The sequence below is a fragment of the Eleginops maclovinus genome, chromosome 19, assembly GCF_036324505.1.
Source record: "Eleginops maclovinus isolate JMC-PN-2008 ecotype Puerto Natales chromosome 19, JC_Emac_rtc_rv5, whole genome shotgun sequence".
Lineage (NCBI taxonomy): Eukaryota > Metazoa > Chordata > Actinopteri > Perciformes > Eleginopidae > Eleginops > Eleginops maclovinus.
In genome coordinates, this window is record NC_086367.1 from 12,577,170 (window position 1) to 12,598,787 (window position 21,618).

At 39.4% G+C, this 21,618-nt stretch overlaps 1 protein-coding gene and 1 long non-coding RNA gene across 5 annotated transcripts; both read left to right on the top strand.

Moving 5' to 3' along the window:
- The first annotated feature begins 3,962 nt into the window (after positions 1–3,962).
- Positions 3,963–19,515, top strand: aspg (asparaginase homolog (S. cerevisiae)). 4 transcript variants are annotated; one of them, XM_063908761.1, is made up of 18 exons: positions 3,963–4,486; positions 6,220–6,346; positions 6,750–6,785; positions 8,791–8,902; positions 9,103–9,228; positions 9,323–9,406; positions 9,958–10,084; positions 10,175–10,287; positions 11,586–11,771; positions 12,185–12,298; positions 12,409–12,528; positions 12,759–12,854; positions 14,158–14,321; positions 15,890–15,976; positions 16,500–16,599; positions 16,699–16,755; positions 16,902–16,958; positions 18,085–19,515. In XM_063908761.1, the coding sequence occupies exons 1-18, from the start codon at positions 4,237–4,239 to the stop codon at positions 18,124–18,126; spliced, it is 1,998 nt and encodes a 665-aa protein (XP_063764831.1). In that variant the 5' UTR covers positions 3,963–4,236; the 3' UTR covers positions 18,127–19,515. The 4 variants fall into 4 exon arrangements, with proteins under 4 accessions (XP_063764831.1, XP_063764832.1, XP_063764834.1 ...); XM_063908762.1 differs by having other exon boundaries at positions 3,964–4,486; positions 16,902–16,953; positions 18,083–19,515; XM_063908764.1 differs by lacking the exon at positions 16,902–16,958 and having other exon boundaries at positions 3,964–4,486.
- Positions 19,516–20,080: 565 nt separating this feature from the next.
- LOC134881122 (uncharacterized) lies at positions 20,081–21,418 on the top strand. The gene is made up of 2 exons (XR_010168003.1): positions 20,081–20,129; positions 20,274–21,418. It is a non-coding gene; the product is annotated as an uncharacterized LOC134881122 (long non-coding RNA).
- The last annotated feature ends 200 nt before the right edge of the window (positions 21,419–21,618 follow it).

Here is a 21,618-nt window from a genome sequence, read left to right on the forward strand (position 1 = left end):
CTGACCTTCTTAGGTTGACCCAACTCGTACTACACTAGCTAGGATCTACAATACGTTGATTTAAACAAACTTAGAGAAGAGCAGAATGTCTATTTTTGCATTTCATTCATCTATTTGAATGATATAGGCCTAGTTTTAACATGTTATATATAAAACGTATCTATTTTACTTCAGTGTATGTCTCTCAGTTTCCAATACACTTGAGATACTACCAAAAATGCCACAAATAACACACATTTCCATGAAATTAAGTTGGACAAACATTCTGAGAAACATTGTACGTTCTTTGTTTAATTTGGAGATAAGAGATGAAGGAGGCTGTTAGATAATCCTGAAGCTCAATGACTGGGGATCGAACCTGTCCGAGTGATGGGCGGGCTCTTTTTCTCAGCTGCTGTCTCTTTATACAGTAACCAAGTTGTTCATTTCAGTAGAAAGTTAATATAGCCAGCTGACTTTTGTGTAAGAAAATCTATGAGACATTTGATCTTGTTTTTGTATTCGACTCATGTAGGAAATTTATGCTCCAGATCTTTCTTTGCCAAATCTAACTTAATCGTTTAGTCTTATGAAACGTTAACTTGTTGAACATTATGTTCATGCAATTAACTTTACAATCTCAATCATTTCTTTTACAGAATCATGGTCCTTAACAATAAACGTTATCATATTTCTTTACATTCCTGAACAAAACAGATGTAGTAGTCATACTGTAACAAATGACAATCAAACATGAAAAAATTAATTATTTACAGAAATGTTATTTATTTAGTCTTTGGTCATATCAGAAATGTGGTAGATGTGTTGGTATTTAAATAGCACAAAATTACATTAACCAAACATTTGTTTCTGGATAATGGAAGCCAACCCAAGTAAAGCTGTAGGAGTAAAGAGATACACTGAAATAAAGCACTAATAACTTTTACATTCAACATGTCCAGTTATACATATTATAATAATGCAACAACTTAATATATTAATAAGTAATACATCTAATGAGCAGAGTAACTACAAACCAAAGAAGTTACAAGAGACTGAATTGATGTTTTACATTAAAAGTTTGTGGGATATTGGCCAAGGACAATAGATGATTTTAAATACAGTGGATTAAAGTGATGTTGACACAGTGTGCACACCATCTGTTCTGGTTTGGCTTTCTCTCAGGGTATTCATGTTAAACTTTATGCACTGTACTAGATCTACCAAATATGGCCATTTTCTGCCATTCGTAGGCATGATACCATTGGAACATTTATAAACCATGTTTATGTATATTTGTTGAGAGCTCCTCAGGTCACAGACAACTCATTGTATAAAACAGCAGAAGTGTCTCCTGCTGATTTGAGACAAAGAGCCCCTACTCTAATTTTATGTGGTCTTAATGTTTTCCAGGTCCCCAACACTAATTTCCTCGAAAGTTGGAGCCATTGTTATCTACCAACTCTCCCTAGAACAACCGGTTCTGGTGACTTACTTGTAAGATATAAGCCTCTGAAATTGGGCCCTGAAATAAGAGATAGAACAAACTGTTGTAAGGTGACCTTCGGCCCAGTGTTGTGTCACCTAACTTAATTCTACGAAGTGTTGCTCTTATCGCACTTCACATTAAAGGATAAGATCTCTTTATTTTCCAAATCCAATTAAATTATTGCATATAAAGTTGATATATAAAATATATATTTCGCTTTGTGAACTATAAACTTTCAGAGAGGTGTCATGACCTGGCTCAAAAGGCCAACACTTCTCACGATACGCTTCAGGAACCAATTCGTATGATTTTACACCGCTGATTTTACTCTAGCATAGTCCAAAGCATCTTCGCCACAAATAGCTGAATAGGCCTCCTATGCTCTGTCTGAATCTGACCAGCTTCTTGCCTCAGCTACGCATTCAAATAGAGTGAAAAAAATGTAAGGGTCACACTCATCAAACCTTGGCACTAACAACAAGTTAGAAATAACATCGCCACTACCTGATGCAGAACCATCAGAACCAGCCCCCACCGAAGAAAGCTTGCCCTCTCCAATCAACCGTAATCTAGCAAGTTCCACTTCCCATTTCATTTTCTCACTGCTATGTCGAAGCTTTTCCACCTCCAGCTCCTTCTCCACCTCTAAATGCTTCTCTACCTCCTGCTGCCGAAATCTCAACTTCTCCTGCTCAAACTGCATGGCCAAAAGCTCTTGCCCCTGCCGCACCAGACTCATTCTTCTGCAACACACCCTGCTCAAACAAAGATGACTTGATGACACTTTTAATCTAATATTTCCGCTTACTCCCTACAGCAGCAATATTGCAATACTCTGCTATCCCAACCAACTGCGCCTTCTTGCAACCATCTAAGAAAGACACTGAGAGCGCATCCACAAACACCAACAAGGAAGCCATAATCTATTACCTATAACCCATCAGAAAGCAAAGTGTTAAACTGCCAACACGCATGGGCAAAAGACAACCCCAATAGAGAATTTCCCCCTAAGACAAGCCCCCATTTGTCATGACCTGGCTCAAAAGGCCACCACAAAGGAGAGACACACACCGTATCAATGGTTAATAAAAGATGCTTAAGTAATACAAACTAACCAAATTAAAGAAGTGCAAAATAACTAACGCATGAGGTGTGGATGTCAGTGGTATCAGTAGTGTAAATGCAGGTGAGGGTTGTGTGGATGTGTATGTGTGAGGGTGTTGAGGTGCACAAAGTAAAGCAACTAAGGTAACGCGGCACACTCAACCAAACCGGGTGCCTGTAGGAAAGAGCAGAGAGAGACAGAGAGGAGCAGAGAGGCTTTAAGTAGCTGCAATCAAGGCTGGACACAGCACAGCCACACCCTCTCCAGATAAACCCACGCGGGCATCACAGAGGTCTACTCCAAATCCATTAAAATGTGTTATAAAGTTTATGACTGAGCTTAACTTCTAACATACTGTATATAGGCTACATTGCCGTATCCTGGCACGATATTCATAAAAAATAAGGTACATTTTAGGTAAATGAAGCAGTAAAACAGTTTAGAAATACTCAAGTAATACGCAGCATCCGGACCAAGACCACCAGACTCAGGGACAGTTTTATACCACAGATTATAAGACTGCTGAATTCCTGAGCTCTGTGAATGTCTACTCAAATCTGTTTATAGTACACATAAATATATATATATATATATATATATATATATTATACAGATCTGCCATACATATCTGTTTATAGTACACATATCTATATATTATACATATCTGCCATATACATCTGTTTATACGTAATATATGCATCTGTCCATACCTTTTCATTCAACAGTGTAAAGTATTTAAATACTTTCAATGTATTCCACGGTATATAGTTTACATCCTTAAATCTTTATTGTTGTTATTGTAAATATTCTTCTCTCTTTTTGCACTATTTTATTTATCTTATTTGCACCATGTATGTTGAGTTGTTGGAGGAGCATGGGTTATAACATTTTCATTGCCAACATATACGTTGTATATGCTGTTGCATATGACCAATAAAACCGTGAAACCTTGAAAGTAAATGACACAAAAAATTGTACTCAAGTAAAAGTGCAAAAATGAGAGGCGGCTAAAATATATTAAGTATCATAATATAATGTTCCATTTCAGACTAAAGTGTATTATTTTACCAAATGTTAATGTTACATGTGTAAATATGTGAAAATGTACAATATTTCCCCTCGGAAATGTAATGAAATAGAAGAACAAAGTAGCATTAAATAAAACCTGCACCAGTCACCTCAAAAGTGTTCTTTAGTGCATTACTTACTTTTAACCACTGAGGTTACGCTACTTTATTTGAAGATATTCGTTGTTGTATGTACATTTGCTGCATTTTTATGGAATATACATTATTCAGATATAATATTATTAAAAACAAAATCTGTAGTTTTATTGTAAATCCTGTTGCACGTGAGGCCACACCCACAACACTGACGTCATAGTAATCGCTGTCCATCAGTGTTTCAAGGGCAAAAATACAGTGAGAGGTCTAATCTGAGGAATAGTCATTTACCGTAGATTACAGTGGAATACAATTCAAACGATGGTGCCACCCTCTGTGTAATTCATTACATGATAGCGATGGAAGCTAGTTGTTTGTATAAAAGCCCAGAGAAGCGGGACCATCTCTCAGCCTGTCCTCAGCACTTGAATACCAACGTGTTTTGAACACTTACAAGAAGCTCCTTTAAAGCGGTAGCACGGGCTTACTGGTAAAGCGTCATGGCGGACTCAAGCTTCAACAACCTGACATCCCTTGCCAGGGCTTTGTCACAGCCTACACTGAATCTGAATGAAATTAACGATGTCAACCTTAGTCCTACAAGAAGTATTCCGCTGTTCAAATGTCGAAGGAGAAAGTTGTCGAGCTGCAACTCGATTGAATTCGTTGAGACTTCACCAATCTCTCCAGAGGCACGGGTCCTGGTTATCAACACTGGAGGAACCATAGGGATGACCCTTCACGATAAGGGTATGACTAACTTAACTCATTCTGTTGTTGTTAGAGTATGGCAGGCCGCTAGCTTGCTGTAAGCTCCTGTTTTGCAGGTGGTTTTCATAACAGAGATCACGAGGCACGAGTAAACCCTGCGTGACAGTAACGTGCACTTATGCATCCTAAAAATAGTCCCGCAAACAGTTTAGCTGCATAGTTTAAGCTAAATTACAGCAAGCTGTAAATAAATGTGGGTGTGCACATAAGCAAACTGTCCTCCTTGACGCCTGACGGAAGAAGCACTAGAAGCGTTTTAATAAGAAAGTTCGATTCTACCTACATTGGAAACAGACAACTAAAATAAAGAGTGTAAATATCCTAGGTTGACTCTGACAAAAACACGACTACTGTACGAACTGCCCCTCATGATGTATCTCGACCCTACAGATTCTCTCAATGAATAACTAGATGTTAACATGAGGCATTGGGCAACATTTGGAGCATACTGAGGCAAAAATAACATGCAAAGGTCCTGTCAGCCTTGTGTAATTTGCTTTTTAAGTATTCACTGTTAGGGAATATTTTGCTTAGGTGTTTAACCTTTGACCTAGTTCATAATTTTCTCCTTTCTCTGTCTGCTTCCCATGGCATAGTTCTTTGGCCTTCGGGTTGCTGTAATCTCCCTTAAGGAGGGGCATTTTGGGGGCTTTGTTGACATGAGATAGTTATTGTTTAGGGACATCTAGAAGCCCTTCTTATCTGGAAGGTAGGCTCCCTGGCGTACATTCTTTTAACTTAACTCATAAAGGTGTTGGTTGTTTTTGACAATATTGCATTTTTTGTATTGTGTTATTGTCTCTAAATCTCATTAAGTGACGTGGAGATGAATCACAATATTCAGTAAATGGACTTTCTGTGGTCAGAAAAATCCTTTGTCCCACAGGAAGGAAAATTCACATTGTTACAGCCATGGGACAGTGCAGATAAAGAGGGAAAATAAAAAGTAGGCTAACATATTAAAAAAAGACACAAACATACATTAATATAATCATGTAAACAACCATATACCTTCTTTAGTAGCAGCATTAAAAAAGTAAGTAGGAGCCAGTAACAATAAAACAACAATACATTGTAAAAAGGTGTATATCTCACATTAGCAGTCTTATTGCATCATGGTGTCTTCCATAGTGTTGTTTTTAAAGAGCCTGGGTTAAAACTTAAGTTCAGGCAAGTGTTTTGACAGCTGCTTATCATGGTAAGTTATGATTGATGGCCAATTTCCCCCTTTCATGTTGCTCTTATCTAAGTCTTTCTGTCTTGACAGTAGCTCTCCTTATGTCCTTCAGGGCTTGTTTTCATGTGGCCTCAGCTGCTTCATGCCGTCCGTCATTTAAATAGGTGTGAAGAATTTCTTCAAGCCTTAATTTAGAGTGCATAGAACCACCACTCTTATACAGCAACAGTGGTGCTGGGCCCAGCGTTTCACAGTTCTTCACTTTATATTTATACATTTATTCAATTTTTAAAGTTTATAGATGTTTCTTATTCATTGTCCCTCTATAAAGTGTATGTTATAGTCTTAATGGGATTTTTCAGCCCCTGCACCAATGATAATTCTTTAATTTACCACTAGGGTTCAGTGTGAGACCAATATTTGGAGTTCAGATCATTTTAAATCCCTTGTATTATTGACCTAAACTGTTACTGAAGACCTTGATTAGAGAAACCTATGAAAAACTATTTTTAAAATATATTTCTATAACCCACAGTGCTTGCTCCAAAAGCTAATTCTTTTTTCGAGAGTCTACGGAAGTTGCCTATCCTTCACGATGAGTCTTATGCCCAGCAGACCCACATGTACGACTACTATGGACCTGAGAACTTCCTCGTCCTGCCGTAAGTGTAGCCAGAATTCCTCCGTGCTCATTCAGAAACATAGCAATAACATTACTCTGATTAAGTTACAATAACCCATGTTGTGCTCTTCACACTTCTATGCTCTTTTCTACGTGTAAGGATTCACATTATGAATGTATGTCTAATATGTTTTACTCTGTCTTTTTATATAAGAACCTTTTCTCATAGATGCTATTGAAACATACTTGGTAAAGTCATCCTCACAAACATTTAAAACATGTCACAGAAAAATGTGTAAAGTAAAGTTATTGTCATTGAGTGCTTAACCAGGCCTAGGTTATCTTGTTTCTACAGTAGGAGCAGAAACAGCATGGAGTGAGTAGAAAAACTCACTATCATGACTCATTTTAATATCTCTAAACTGCTTTTGTTGCTTTAACAGGAATCCAACGCCCCAATCTGGCCATCAATATCATGGGTGCTGTAGCACTGGTTGCATTGTGTGTGCCTGCCCTGTGGTTTGATGTCTTTACACAAAATGTTTGGGTGTGCTTGCCTGGCAGGAAATGCATGCCTTTTATTAATAGGAGGAAATACCAGAAAGGACTCAGGAGCACAGAGCCGTGCCTGAAGTATTTATTTGTTCTCTAACTCTACACTTGCTAATGTCGCTAACAAACGGCTTCTTGAATGTGTGGAAGAGGAGTAACCCAGCTGAGATAACTTGATCTTTTTAGAGGTTTTGTCGGTAAAAGCTGCTTGGAACCACAAGGCTAATCTACTCTATTACTGTTTGTTTAATCCATGTTGTCTTGATGTCTGCTGCATGTGCTGTGGAGCGGTGGGAGTGGAGCCCCCATTGACAGGCCTCTTAATTGTCAGTTATAGTGGGGGCTCCTCTCCTAGAAACAAACCCCTTACTCACTCATTTCCATTACCCCTTCATGTTGAATGCCACTGTGAAAATCGACAGAGCAGCATAGGGGTGTATGGTAAAGATAAGCTATCCATACATCAGACAGAGGTATACTGATGATGCTTATAGAAATGATTTTAAAAAGCCTTCAATTGTATTCAACCTTAAATGCTCCCACACCGTCAGCTATGTGGTTAAACTATCATTAAACATTTACTAATATAATGTTTATTTATTTTTAACATGATTTAACATATGGGCATGCTTTTATTCAAATCCCTTTTGTTTTTTGGAGTGAGAGCATGTTTTACTTTTTAATATTTGCTAACCCTTGAGTTGGAATAATATTAGGATCGACTAAAGTAGGCTTACATGCAAGTCTAATTCCATTGATAGTATGCAGCTCATGTTGAGGGAGGGAATTGGTTTATTGATTTATTGAAAACCTTTATTCATGTGCTGTTGAGAGGCAATGCCACCAGGCTTTTTGCCCCCCCCCCACCAACTCTCTTCTTCCACGTCTTGAGCCCCCACTCTTATCCACACACCCATATAAATTCATTATTCTTAAGCTATAAGGCATCTTAGCCCTAGTATGCTAATGTGTAGCACACCTTAGGGTAAACTGCTAGATAGCTGAATAATTGGTTATTTGAATAGTCTCTTCCACATTTTCCTGTGGCACTTTGACTTCAAGATTATCGACAACATATGTTTCAGGTACGTGGTTTGGACCTAAGACTAATTAGAAGAGGGCTTGAAGAACCCCTGGTTGGGTGACCTAGGGCCTGCTTCTTGTCCCCCTGCTGTTCCATTCAGCTCCCTTCCTGGTGCTATAAGGCTGCCCTATGGTAATGTGGGGGCTGTCCCACCCTGGTTCTTTAAAAGGGAGATTAAAAAAGAAAATCTTTCCTTGGGTGTTGGGCCAGTCACGCTACTTGTGTTGCAGGTGGTGCCCTGAGACACCCGAGTTGAAATCCACTTAGAAGCGACATAAATATGTATACATGAAAGAGTCCCTTCCTTGTAATTGGAATGAGAATGACTCATGCCCTAACCTGATATGTTCGTCCTTCAAGATGAATCAAATCGGCCGCTTAATGTCCCTCAGCTTTGCTTGTATTTACAATACACAGTAAAGCTCCACAGAACATTAGGTCTTTATGGTGGAAAGGGAAATGGCAAAGTTTAAAGTCTCGCTCTCTTTAACATTGTGCTAGTCATGCCCCTCCCTTTTACACTACTACACATTCTCTCTGTGTGTGTCTGAAACAGGTTTTGGCACCCTGCTGCCGAGACAGAAGGCCCGGCTAAATAGACTTTGCCTCGCTTCATAAAGCCAGCTGGGTTTATATCCTTTCTTTAAACTCACTTCTCAAAATTCTCAAAGAACTCTATCCAACTTTGTTATACAAGCACAATGAGGACACATAATCCTTTGTCACAGTCAAGATAAGAATCATTTGTTTAACCGTGTGCCCTTTATGTTTTTTGGAGTGAAGTGCAAAGAGTGCAAATACTAAAACGTTTTTTTCCCGTCTGTTTGTCATTTCTCTCTCTATTCCAGGCTAAGTAAAGAAAAAAAGAGAATACTCTACAGTATAATGGAATACCAACCTCTGCTGGACTCCTCCAATATGACCACAGATGACTGGGGTAAAATAGGAAAGGACATTGAGGTACTTTCACTTTACTGTTAAGTTTTAGATAACCTCCACAAACACCTAATCATTTATACTGTAAATATCTGGTAATTAATGAATCCTTAATTGATTGATACTGCTCATGAAATACACTATAATATTCCAAGAAATGATGATTGTATTCATGTCGGCTTCGAAGAGGATCCACATTACATGATCTTTTTTGTCTTGTTTAGAAAAACTACGAAGACTACGATGGATTTGTGATCCTCCATGGCACAGACACTATGGCTTACACAGCCTCTGCCCTGTCCTTCATGTGCGAACATTTGGGCAAACCGATCATTGTCACCGGATCACAGGTACGAGCTGCTGTCCTCAAGGGTCTAAAAAAAATTGTCTGCAGCATTTTACATTTTGAAGGCCATTTTAAGACTAAACACTTTCTGTCTTCAGGTGCCGATCTATGAGATGAGGAATGATGGCAGAGACAACCTGCTGGGGGCGCTGCTGATTGCTGGCCATTTTGTCATTCCTGAGGTGAGAAGATGGGACATAAATCCTACTCTCATAACAATATAGGATTAAAGAGACATTTATTTGACAATCTCATAGAGTGAACATTAAAAATTGCTGTGTTTGGGAAGACAACACAGAGAGATCACCACTCTCCTTAGTGAGCTTTCCTTCTATTTCTATCAATATTTTATATGTGTGGGGTTAATAAATAATACATGAATTCTAAGTGACCTGACCTAATTTATATATTTACCTTGAGAAATACAGTGTAATTTGCAAGGGCAGGTGTTGAGGCTTTTTGCGTTCATGAGGTTTACAAAAGCTGTCATTAACTACTTGTGTGCTGAGAATGCTAGCTTTTTAGTGACAGTGTTGCGCAATACTGAGAAACAATGGCTAAACAGGGAGAACATTTAACAGATATCTATCAATCTTTCTACGTACAAATTGAAGTAAGAGTCTTATTCTTCGGCTTTCCTCCATTGTGGGACAAAACGGATTAAATGTGTTTCGTTAGTTTTCATGTATTTGATATTTCCTGTTGCATAAAAACAATTTTCTTCTCTATTCAGGTGTGCTTGTATTTCTACAACAACCTCTACAGAGGGAATCGATCTACCAAGGTGGATGCTGGGAGTTTCAATGCGTTCTCGTCTCCTAACTTGGCTCCTCTGGCCTGTGCTGAAGTGGACATTACAAGTAAGGCAGTAGTGGAATTGGTCTATCCTGATGTGGAAATGAAATGACTTCACTTCACTTTAATCTCTTGTCTTTACTCTTCGTTTGTAGTCAACTGGGATACAGTGTGGAGAGCAAATACCACAGCAAAGTTCCATGTCAGCACCGAGCTGAACAGGAACGTGGGGCTGCTCAGGCTGTTCCCAGGAATCACTTCTGCTACTGTAAGTGTTCGCACTGGACCCCAGATTTGACTCTGTGTCTGTCACTGTCTGATGTCCAGAGGTCACTTGTTGTCCTTGGGCTTTGGTTGATGTGACGCAACAGAATAATTAAACAGGGTTGTTCCTCTTAGGGGAATTCATTCAGCAGCTTATAGTTTGATGTTTTTCCTCTTGCACCGACTTGACTGAAATGTGCAGACTGTTCGTGGTACATCCCAGAAAAAAGAATAACATTACAGGTCACTTATGAGCTGCTTCAAATATAATTATTTACATACTCAAATAACTCCCCTTAAGAGTGTAATCTGTTGTCTTTTCATTACCTTTAAGTAACAAATGCCTTCCATTCAAATCCACACCAGATTATATTTAGTCAAATTATTCAAAGAGTAAAAATATTGTAGTTCATTGCATATAATGAAGTTTTTCTTCATACAATATTAAAATGTAATAAAAGATATGCTCTTCAGAGGTAACTGACTGCTCAAAACTGCTGTTTTGTCTACCTGCAATAAAATATAGTTAACTTTAATTTAATTATGCTATTACCCGTCTTCCGTTACCTTCCCGGTCATGTAAACTGCCATCAAAGCTCAGCCCAGAGAAAGATGAGAAGGAGTTATGGGCCATGACCAATCACCCTGTAAAGAGGGAGGATTGGGGTAGACACTGTAACATTTAGCTGCACCTCCCCCTGCAGAGGCTGCTGGGAGAGCGACTTTACTATCTCAATCTGCTCTCACTGCCCAGCTTGGCTATCAAGATTTTCTTCCAGCCTCTAACTGCCTTTATGAGGCACTGTTTTGATTAGACACCAGGCTCTCATGCGCCCGCTGTCTCTGCTCTACGAGAGCTTCGTTGGTAATCTGCATCCAAACATTTCAGTCAAACTGCTATCGCATCAAAAAATAACTGACCGAGCCTGGCACTTTTAATGTCACATTCTTCTCACAGTTTATGGTAACTGCTTTGGTCTTGCCAAGTGACTTTATGCTTGCTAACACCTTCAGATTAATTGCTCTCCTTCCTGCCATTTCAGTCATCTGCCATTCTAGTCATATGCCATGGCTAATGATGTGGTGTAGGGCCTCCTGGTGCCAGCCAACCAGCGACTGAGATACTGGTTGCATAGGCGGCACCAGATGGGGTTTTAGGAGAGTGGATGGTCTTATGCATTGCAGTGAAAGGAAAGATAACGTGGAATACTAATTTCCCCAATTTGATCCTACACAGCTGAGAAGCCAGTTCAGTATCAATAAATCTTGGGGGTTTGTAATTGGAATCCTTTTTGTGTCCAGATGAAAGCTTTCCTGCAGCCACCCATGGAGGGTGTGGTGCTGGAGACGTACGGCAGCGGAAATGCCCCCGATAACCGTCCTGACCTGCTGGCCGAGCTGAAGAAGGCCACCGACTGTGGTGTCATCATCATCAACTGCACCCAGTGTCTGAGGGGAACTGTGTCTGCGTCTTACGCCACTGGGAAAGCAAGTCACGATGCTTCACCCATTTAAACAACAGATACACCGGTTTCAATTCTCATGGCCAAATTCCGATTTAATTTGAAAGTCTTACCTGCCTGATTCCAATTTCCTTTCTTTATTAGAAGGATAATTGACAGCATACTCAAATATTTTTATAACTTCTTTGTAATGGGAAATTGCATGTTCATGCATGCGTGTTAATTTCACCTGCATAGAATTCCTATAGCTGAGGCTTATCACCCAGTCACCGTCAGGGCCAGTCAAGCAGGAAATCAGGCCATTACGGTCACTGGCCGGTTGATCGGTGCATTTCAAGTTTTTACTACATTTTCTAAATAATTCAATTCCTACATACATACAAGGAGAATGTCCAGTTGAAGGAATCAGTCACATCATATGTATCTTGGGCTTCTCAGGTGTTGATGGACGCTGGGCTGATAGCTGGTGGGGACATGACTCCAGAGGCGGCGCTGTCAAAGCTGTCCTACGTTTTGGCCAAAAAAGATTTAACTCTTGATGCTAAGAAAAAGGTTTGTGCCTACATTCAAAATTAAACATCTCTTTAGAAGAAATAATCAAAGTTTCACCATGTAGATTACAACAATAATTATAAGGGATGTGTTTGTGTTACCCTGTGCAGATGATGGCTCAGAACCTGCGAGGTGAGATGAGTGCTGACTTAGCAGGAGCCAAGCTTTGTCTGAGCGACAGCCGCTTCATCCAGGTCATCGCCAAGTCCTTGAGCATCAGCTGCAAGGAGGTGAGGGCACCATCTATACACAGATTCAAACAGTGTGACTACTATACTACTATCACTTCACCAAATAAACAACCATTAGGATTATCAACAAAACATTTGACAAAAAACCTTCAACTCAAATCCAGGCAATGATTGTGAATATTTTCAAACCTGTTTAAAAGCCGAAGTTGATTCGTTTTTAGACATCGGTCAAGTTGTAGTTTTTCTGATGAAGTCTGTGGTGTGTCTAGGAGCTGGAAGCCATCCGCGACGCCCTGACTCCCCCTCTGGCATGTGCTGCTGCTAAGATCGGAGACATTGAAGCCTTGGAAGCCCTAAAGGAAATGGTAGGCAACCCTACAATCTCGACCACGGCTAAAAAGCATCAACTGTTTTCCATTGTTTGCAAAGAAATGGAAACCCTTTGAGAGAAAGTGAAAGTTCTTATCTTCACAAGCGTCATAGACCATGGTGGCCATGTATATCCTCCATATATTTTCTTTCTTCTCAATTTTGATCTGCTAAGGCCAATTGTAATGTTTATTTGAGTGCCATTAGGGCTGGTAAAGGGGGTTACCTTTGTGTATTTGTTTGCACATGTTGTTGTTACCAATGTTAAACAATAAAAAAGTTGAAATAATATACTTCATAAACATCACCAATATCAATATATCCACCTGTATGTCTGTGAGACTCCAAATACAGCACTAAACTCTTCTGCTGATCAAGCAGAATTTCCCAGTGTTATCTGGATTATATTTGTTTAGTAGGGTCAACGCACAGGAAAACCTCTCACACAGATGGTTCAACAACAGAAATCCAGGGTCACTATTCCTGGTGTTAGATGGTTCAGAGAAACAAACAGCCGCCCGGCCGAACAAAGCATGAGACCCGACTGGTAAGGCAGGCCTAGAGCCGCCCCAGCGACACGTGTTCCTGTCTATGTGGCTCGACTTGTATGCAGTTGCAATGGAAGTGCAATTGTGCTATGTTCACAACTCAAATGAAAATGTTTCCTGCTTTTGATTTGTACAAATGGTTTATTATTTTACTTGTTATTCATCCTATAAAACCCCTCCTTTTATTGCTTATTTCCCCTTTTTCCCCATGTGCTGCTGAACAGTGAAGAGGGTTTAAAAAGTTGCCCTGATAATTCAAGTTATAAGGCTGGTTGGATTCTACATTAAAAACAACAATGTGTTAGGATGTCTCTTAATATTTATACACATATCCTAAGCTTAGTCACATTAATTGTGAATCACAGTGCTCATGTAAAGAAACAATGATCTGTGTTAATAAGGAAACATAAATCGTCAACAAATCCAATTAATGAAGAGTGCAACACTACTGATGTTATTAATAGAAATATTTAACTATGGCAAAAAGAGAAAAAGTACATTTCTCTCAAGTTGTTTAGAAAAGGTGTGTAGATGTTTGGATTTGTAGATGTAATTTATTTATTTTCTTTCTAAGTCTCTTGTGGAAAGTTTTGTGACTGAGAGTTTTGCTTCAAACGGGGCATCTAGTGCTCATTCATAGATTTATAATGCTATAGTGATGTCCACATCAAATCAAATTACAACTAATTACTATCCCTTTAACACCCGGTGAAGTATGTTAATATTGTTTTCATGTTTGTCTTCTGCACAGGGCAGTAACTTGTTCCTGGGGGACTATGATGGCCGCACGCCGCTACATATTGCCGCCTGTGAGGGCCACCTGAAGCTGGTGAAGTACCTACTCGGCCATGGAGCTACAGTCTATGCTAAAGATCGTTACGGCGACACACCCCTATGCAACGCTGTACGCTTCAGGTACGGCTCGCCCCGTTTCCAACAATAAGGGCTGTTTATTTTAAATAGTGATGCGATCCATGAAATGGCAAACGCATTTAAAATTCCCTGTTGTCCCTGAGCAGCCATTTGAGTATTCTTAAAAATATGTTGTTAATTGCTGGTAAAAAAAAAGGGGATTTCATTAAAAGAGGTGCTGCGAGGTAGGGAATCTGGCTCTGCGTAAATGACAGAAAGGGAGCTGCGGCTGTCAGAGGGGGTTGGGAACCAGGGGATCGTAATGGAGTTTAGAGGCCAAACAATAATTATAAACTAATTAGGCTAATTGTCATCTGTGAGCTAAGACGCTGTTTATTTTTACCAAAGTTGTTTTTTTCCCCCATGTCGTTCGTTGACATTGCTCTAAATGTCTATCAGGGAAAAGCCGCTCTTGATGTTGTGGTGTTAGTGCTATGATGAGCCTCAGGGTGAAATCGTTGTGTTTGCCTAAGCTGAGCTACTTGGCTGTTGTCCTATTTTAACGGTTGGCACTGCAAGTGTGGACTTGTTTCCTTTGTGATGGTGGAGGGATGCATTGGAGCGTCGACACCTGTCGCTACTCTTCCAGTACTACACACCTCTGCCTACTTTGCCCTGTCTGAATTTAAATTAGGAAAAGGCACTGTATCATAGAACTGGAGTTTTGAGTTTGAGCCGTAAGGATGACACCATGTCTGATACACTTTGAATATCACAGACTTTTCCCAGTGCACCACAGCATGATGCCCATATAAGGAGTGGTGGAAAGCATACAGAAAAAGGGTGAAAGAACAAATATAGGGAGTGTCCCCTAAACCAGTTCCACCAACCTGTTCCCAGTTTCACAGATGAGAGATACTGGCTTCTTTACGATCTCTACAGGAAGATTTTTTTACTTGACTATGCCTATAGAGACCATTTAAACACTTTAGAATTCATTTGAACTGCAGGTTCACTAACGTTGAAGCAAGCTAAGCAGGTAATCGGCGCAGCTCAGAGAACTTTTTAAGGTCTTTTTTGTCGTAATGAAATTTTGCTGTCACTGCAGGTGACTCCTGCGTGGGTGTTTGATGCAGGGGTTAATGAACTTGTTTCTACATGCCAAACTACAATCGCTGCCAACAACTCAATTAACGTCCATCTAGTCTTCAAAGGGAATAAATACCACTTATTGCCTTATGACACTTTACTTGCAAATACACTTACAAACTGAGTGTAGACTGATAGAGAACAAATGATAAAATAATTATGCATTTGATAAAACCACATAAAGAGAAAAAAACCCTCACAAAAAATAAATGTTGGGGAGTAAAAACATCAGTTGTTTGCTTTACATCTATGTCATTTCCATTTCGACAAATACTTGAAAACTGTATCACTAGAAAGTTACTTTTACAATCCCTATCAACTCCTTTAGATAGTGGTTCCTGACTTTGACTTGCTTAACAGGATTTAAGTGGTTATAATTTCAGTATCTGCTGGTTTTAACTGAAAGTTCTGTTAATATTACCTACATATTACATATACAGAATCAAGAATACAACTCTTTGTATGTCTTCTCACTAACTTAGGCACAAGGAGGTGGTGAAGCTGCTGAGGAAGACCGGAGCGCACTTCTCCAGAGACGAGTTGGAGGAAGCAGGAACAGAGTTGTGCAGGTGAGACACACAAAGAAACATCTTGAAACAATTGCACACAGAAACAGGCACTTGATCAGCAATCAACGCACTGACCCATCCTACATAGCTGACAGAGGTTCAACCAGTTGTCCCACTGTTACTCAAACTGTAGGAATGCTCCCCGGCTGCATAGCTTCAGATCTGTTCTGTTTCTGTAGTGTCGGCAATAACACGACACACTGAATGCTCCTGTTATTTATCTTAATGAAACACCCAACAGGTTTTGTCAAGACCGATCCAATTTACAGTTTCAGAAACACGCCTTGGGTGAAGTTAGGATCAGCATGGCTTGCTAGCTATTGAAAAAAGAATGATGACAAGATAAATCTACAAGTTCAACAGAAATGATTTATTGCCTTGATGTGCTGGCCAAGTTTCAGATGCGTCTCTTTACACACCAACTTGTTTTTCACCCCAGTGGCTTTTTGATTGTATTTAGTTCTTAATTTGGTAACCGAGCCCTTTGCTGTGATAACTCGTGTCATGTCGTCCTGTGTGTCAGCCTGGCAGCCAGCGGTGACATGGAGGGCCTGGAAATCTGGAGCCTGGCCGGAGCCGATCTCAATAGACCAGGCTACGACGGGCAGTCAGCAATTCTAGTGGTGGGTGTTGACAGTAGAATACTTTTAATAACACAGTTCCCCCCCAAAAAGTGAAACCCCATCTAAGTCAATGTTTCTCTCATGTTTCGCCTCTCACAGGCTGAGGCTGCTGGCAAACAGGAAGTGGTGGCCTTTTTACACCAACTCAAAAAAAAGGTATTCGTCATTGTAGCTGCTTCATATCTCAACGTCTGTCAACCACCCACAGCTACACCTACATTTCCCACTAACGTAACACTCAGATTGGTGTAATTCTGTGTATAATTGACTCTTAATTACATGTTTGTTTTGTGTAATTTCAGACAGTAATTGGTGAATTTAATGAGTGTGATGAATATGATGATGATGATGATGATGAGGTAAATAAGATGTACTGCATGTGTTTTTCCTCACTTGAGCATTTCCCACATTGAGCATGAGAACCTCTTCGTACCCTTGTGCCTATTATTGTTATTATTACTATTGTTATGATATTATTATTAGAGATGCATCGAACGATCAGCTTGATTTAATTTTCACTCATGTTTAGCTCTCTGTATTAGGCCGATACAGAGTATACAACGTTTTCCCTGATTCTTCTCCAATAAGTTTGAACTTGCAATTGAATTTCCCATTAAACAAATGTGTTTGTGTATATAAATTATAGTTCTACAAAGAGAAATGGCGAGTCAGACTTTTTAAGAAACGGAAATGGGAAACGGCTAAGAAAATTGCAGTCAGTGCATCTCTACTGTAATATCCACCATCCAGCCATATTTTAAACTGATTATCCTGCCCAGAGTTCTGCTGTGTGTATCCCAGCATGCATTGTATGAGAGGCAGAGTCAAACGCTTCACAAAAAGGGCTCAGTTGTTCCTGCTGGTGTTCAAAACAAAGTGGTTCTAGCTAGCAACAGTGCTAACCACCAACGGCCTATGCAATAAAATACATTTATAAAGATGGTCTGATAAAGAGTTAGTGGAAAAACTAGTAATTGTTTTTCAAAAATACATTTCTAAAAACTAAATAAAGGGATTCATAGGTTAGTTGAATCCGAAAATATTTTGGCTATCTTTTCAAGATAAAGGTGTGACTCTTTTTGTTTTTATACCATCATAAATCCAGTTCTGGGAAATTATGACGGGCCCTTTTTCTATATTTGATGGCTTTGAACGGATAAATCCTAGATCTTGAATAAAAAAACAGAAAATGATCCTTTTTTAATTAGTTGCAGTCCTGGTTTTTAGAAGCAGCAATTAGGCTAAGCTAAGCATGCCTCAAACCTCTCTGCTTTTTCAGCAATCTACATCAGATAAGATCTCACTTCCTCTGCTGCCTGCCCATCAATGCCTGTGAATGCTGAACCTGTGTAGCCTGCTTTACAATAGGTTAACGTGTGTGTGTTTGTGTGTGTGTGTGTGTGTACTAGTAGTCAGGAGCACTGAAACACCTCTCACCTCTCCAGCGCTCCCTGTTAATCCTGTCTCATGTTGTTTCCGTGACAGAGCGAAGGGATCGAGTTCACAGCCGCCCCGCTAGGACAGTGAGCTGACGCTGCCTCCACCAGCAGGAATCTTCCTCATTTCTCATCCTCCTCCTCCCAAGCCGCCCTGTGAACATGGTCCCATTGAGTTTCAGAGAGTTGCTCTCACTTTGAATGTTTAGATTTGCATACCTGTTTAAAGCCATTACTTATGTTTCCCTCCAAACTAAAAGCTAGCACAACGTTGTTTAGAAACGACTTTCACTAAGAGGCCCAACAAGGATAACACTATGTATTTGTCTGATTGTTACACAGTAGTATACATGTATTTATTAGGAGAAACATATATTATCATCCTGAATGTGAATGATCAATCAGGGATAATGGTGAAATTCACCTGTTTTTATCTTGGAGAGTGCTTAAACCTCCCGTTACTCCTTCAATAGAGGATGGTTGTTAAATAAGTTTTTATATGTACTAGGAGTTAAAGAACTCTGACAGCTGTAACAGTACTTTCTAAAAAGTAGTGTGTGTTGCTGTATCAATATATTCAAAATATCTGAAACTACAGGGTACATCACAGATTTTATTTTTATGGCTATTTTTACAGTGAGATGCTGGAGAGTATCGTATTAACTCATTAAGGTTGTCTTTATTGTATCTTATTCAACTGTAGCTCTTTTCCACTGCCCTTTCCATTTCCTGTTGCTAAAACAGGTACAACCAAAACCTGCAGTTACTTCTCAGACTCATCCGGCCTGTTTGTTGCACTGATTACCAAGCTTGAAGGGTGGCATATCTCACTCTGAAATGGACTGGGGGAGTTTAGACTATTGTGTGAGCCAGATAAAGATGGTTCCCAGTTTCCGTGTTTTCTTCTGTATTTCTTTTTATTTAGTGTCAACGATCACAAACAAATAACTTACTGTTCTTTCCTTATCTTTGTTCTGGAACGCGTGAATGATGTCAAACATCGCTAATTTTTGTTTGGTTTAAAAAGGGAATTATATCAATCTAGTTTAAAAGGGAATGTTCCACGAAATGCGGTCTCTGCATTTGACCCCCCCCCACTGCTCCTAACACTAGGATGGGTCAAATGCAGAGACCGCATTTCGTTGTCCTAGTAGTTGTACTCTGTGCAATGACAATAAAGTTGAATCTTCAATCTTGAATCTGAATCTTATCTTTGTTCTGGAACGCGTGACTGATGTCAAACATCGCTAATTTTTGTTTGGTTTAAAAAGGGAATTATATCAATCTAGTTTAAAAGGGAATGTTCTTGGATTAATGTGACTTTAAAGTGCAAACTAATTTAAATGACTTGAAAATGTCCGGTGTTTTCAATGCTTTGTTATTGTCCCATTGTTGTATTTTCAAAGAGTGTGAAGGATGGTCTTCTTCCTTGTATGAAAAAAAAAAAAAAAAGCAACAGAAATAAATCACTTGTATCAAAGTCATGTCTCCTGTGATTGCTACTGGAACTGAAACTCAAATGAAACTGCATAAATTGCTTCTGGCTAAAGACTCCTGAGCAATTTTCAATTTGACATGGTTTCTGTATAAATTAGCACACGTCCAACCAATTGTTAAAGGTATTTTTTCTTAGTGTACAGAGTCACTTTGTGTTCTCTAAAGAGATGTGTTCTGAATAATAATTGGATTCATTGTGCCTGCATTGGGGTATTAGAACTGATTCAACATCAAACTCAAACATGGAGCTTTGTGTGTGAACTCTTACTGTCTGACTGTGAGATAAATCAACAAGAAATGAGAAAAACTAAGAGGACAAAGATGACATAAAAAATTCCATACATCCATGTAACTTCTCCACCTGCAGTGGCTGGTATTTGCTATCTCTGTCTCGAGGGCGGCTACCCCGCCGCGCTCATTGCTGGAACCCAGCTCAGCCGGTCGGACCAGCATGGGCCTCATTCCTTGCTGAAAGAGAGACTTGTATGAACCTGGCCCAAAACAGTATATAAAGAGCTGAGACTCTGCAATGATTCAGTCTGGGCTGGGATGGCACCTAGGAAACAACACCACAAGGACAGAGCTCACCTTCCCCAGGTAAGCACTCTTACACAGATTTTACTGCTCATTTCTGTAGATTTCTTCAGGGACTTGTCGGAAATCTGACGCAGTGATATGTTTACCACCAACAGATCGTTTCAGGAAACTAATTCTGTCTTCTGTTGTTTTGTTTTATTCTAGTGGAGACAACAGTTTGAAGGACAGACTTTTCCCTGAGGAAGCTTGTGGTCCCTCTGATTAAGTGGTTCTCAACAGTTCAACAGTTCTTTGCAAAAATTGTGAAATGTTTAGGACCACTTGACCAGTCAGACAAATGCTGCCAGTTTGGGAAAATGCTGACTTTGAATGGATCTTTAAAAAGGAAACCGTCTCTCAAGGCCTTAATGTAAGAGCAACTGCGTGATTTCCTCGTGTTCTCTGTTTCTTCACTTACCCTCTGTCTTTTACTCTCATTGCTGCCTCTTGTGTTACATTGCCAAATGCAGTCAAGAGCTGTGGGGGACTGTAAAAGTCATCAGGCTTTGGTCATTTAATTTGGCTGGCAAACATACACCTTTTTAACCGCTCTGCTGCTCCAGTAACATTTGTCTTTCTTCTTTTTTACTGTTGTTACTATTCAGAGGTACTTATTCAAACAAGTCCATAAAGAACCATTTGCCTCTGTTGAGTCCGTACAGGATGACAGGCCGAGAGTCTTCATGGATGGTTGCTATCCAAAGTACTGAAACTCTAGTATATCTGTTAACATTTTCCATCACATTTTTCAGACTAGAAAAATAAGAAGAGAATAATTCTGTCTATTTTTGGCCATTGAAGATAAAGAATTAGCCTATGAAGTTTTGGTGCTAATATTACTGCTGCATTGTTGAATAGGCTCTTGTAGTTGTTTAAAGTTGTGCTAATTTTAACTCCTGTATATACAATTGGATAATGAAGTCTGTAGCATCAATTCATATTCTTGATTCAGAGTCTTGTGAGAACCCTGTATCTCTAGAAAGTCAACTATTCATGAGCTCAGAATACCAGCCCTGTTTGACAACCTTCTCGCTGAAGCCTGACACGCACTGCTTTTTCCTGGATAATCATTCAGAGTTTTATTTTATTGTTATTTATTTTATTACTTCTATTTTCATTTATTTATCTATGAACCTTTCCTGTATATTTTTCTGTACATGTAATTTTTAAAAAATTTTGTTAGCTACGACCCTGGATGAAAATAAGTGGGATCAGGGAGGGGTTGATGGTAACAGACTGTGTAGCTACATGTAAAATTGACTGCCCTTTGTATCTTGAAAAATACCAATAAAAAGAGTTTTTTAAAAAAGCCTTGTGACGATGCATAATTTTCTCAAGCCATAAAGACACTTCCATCTTTCAGTTTATCAAGCGCATTTTAATTCAACATTTCAAACTTAGGTAAATGTACTGTTCCATTCCATAACTGGATACGAGTCACGTATTTCTGCTTTCAACCTGCTTTAAGACACACTTCCTGGATCTTTGCTGTCTTTGTTAAACTGATCAA

Excerpts from the sequence above, each read along its gene's own strand:
- aspg (XM_063908761.1), top strand. The coding sequence starts at position 4,237 with ATGGCGGACTCAAGCTTCAACAACCTGACATCCCTTGCCAGGGCTTTG. Across the intron at positions 4,487-6,219 it reads GATGACCCTTCACGATAAGG|TGCTTGCTCCAAAAGCTAAT; the intron begins GTATGACTAACT and ends TATAACCCACAG. Across the intron at positions 11,772-12,184 it reads CGTCTTACGCCACTGGGAAA|GTGTTGATGGACGCTGGGCT; the intron begins GCAAGTCACGAT and ends TGGGCTTCTCAG.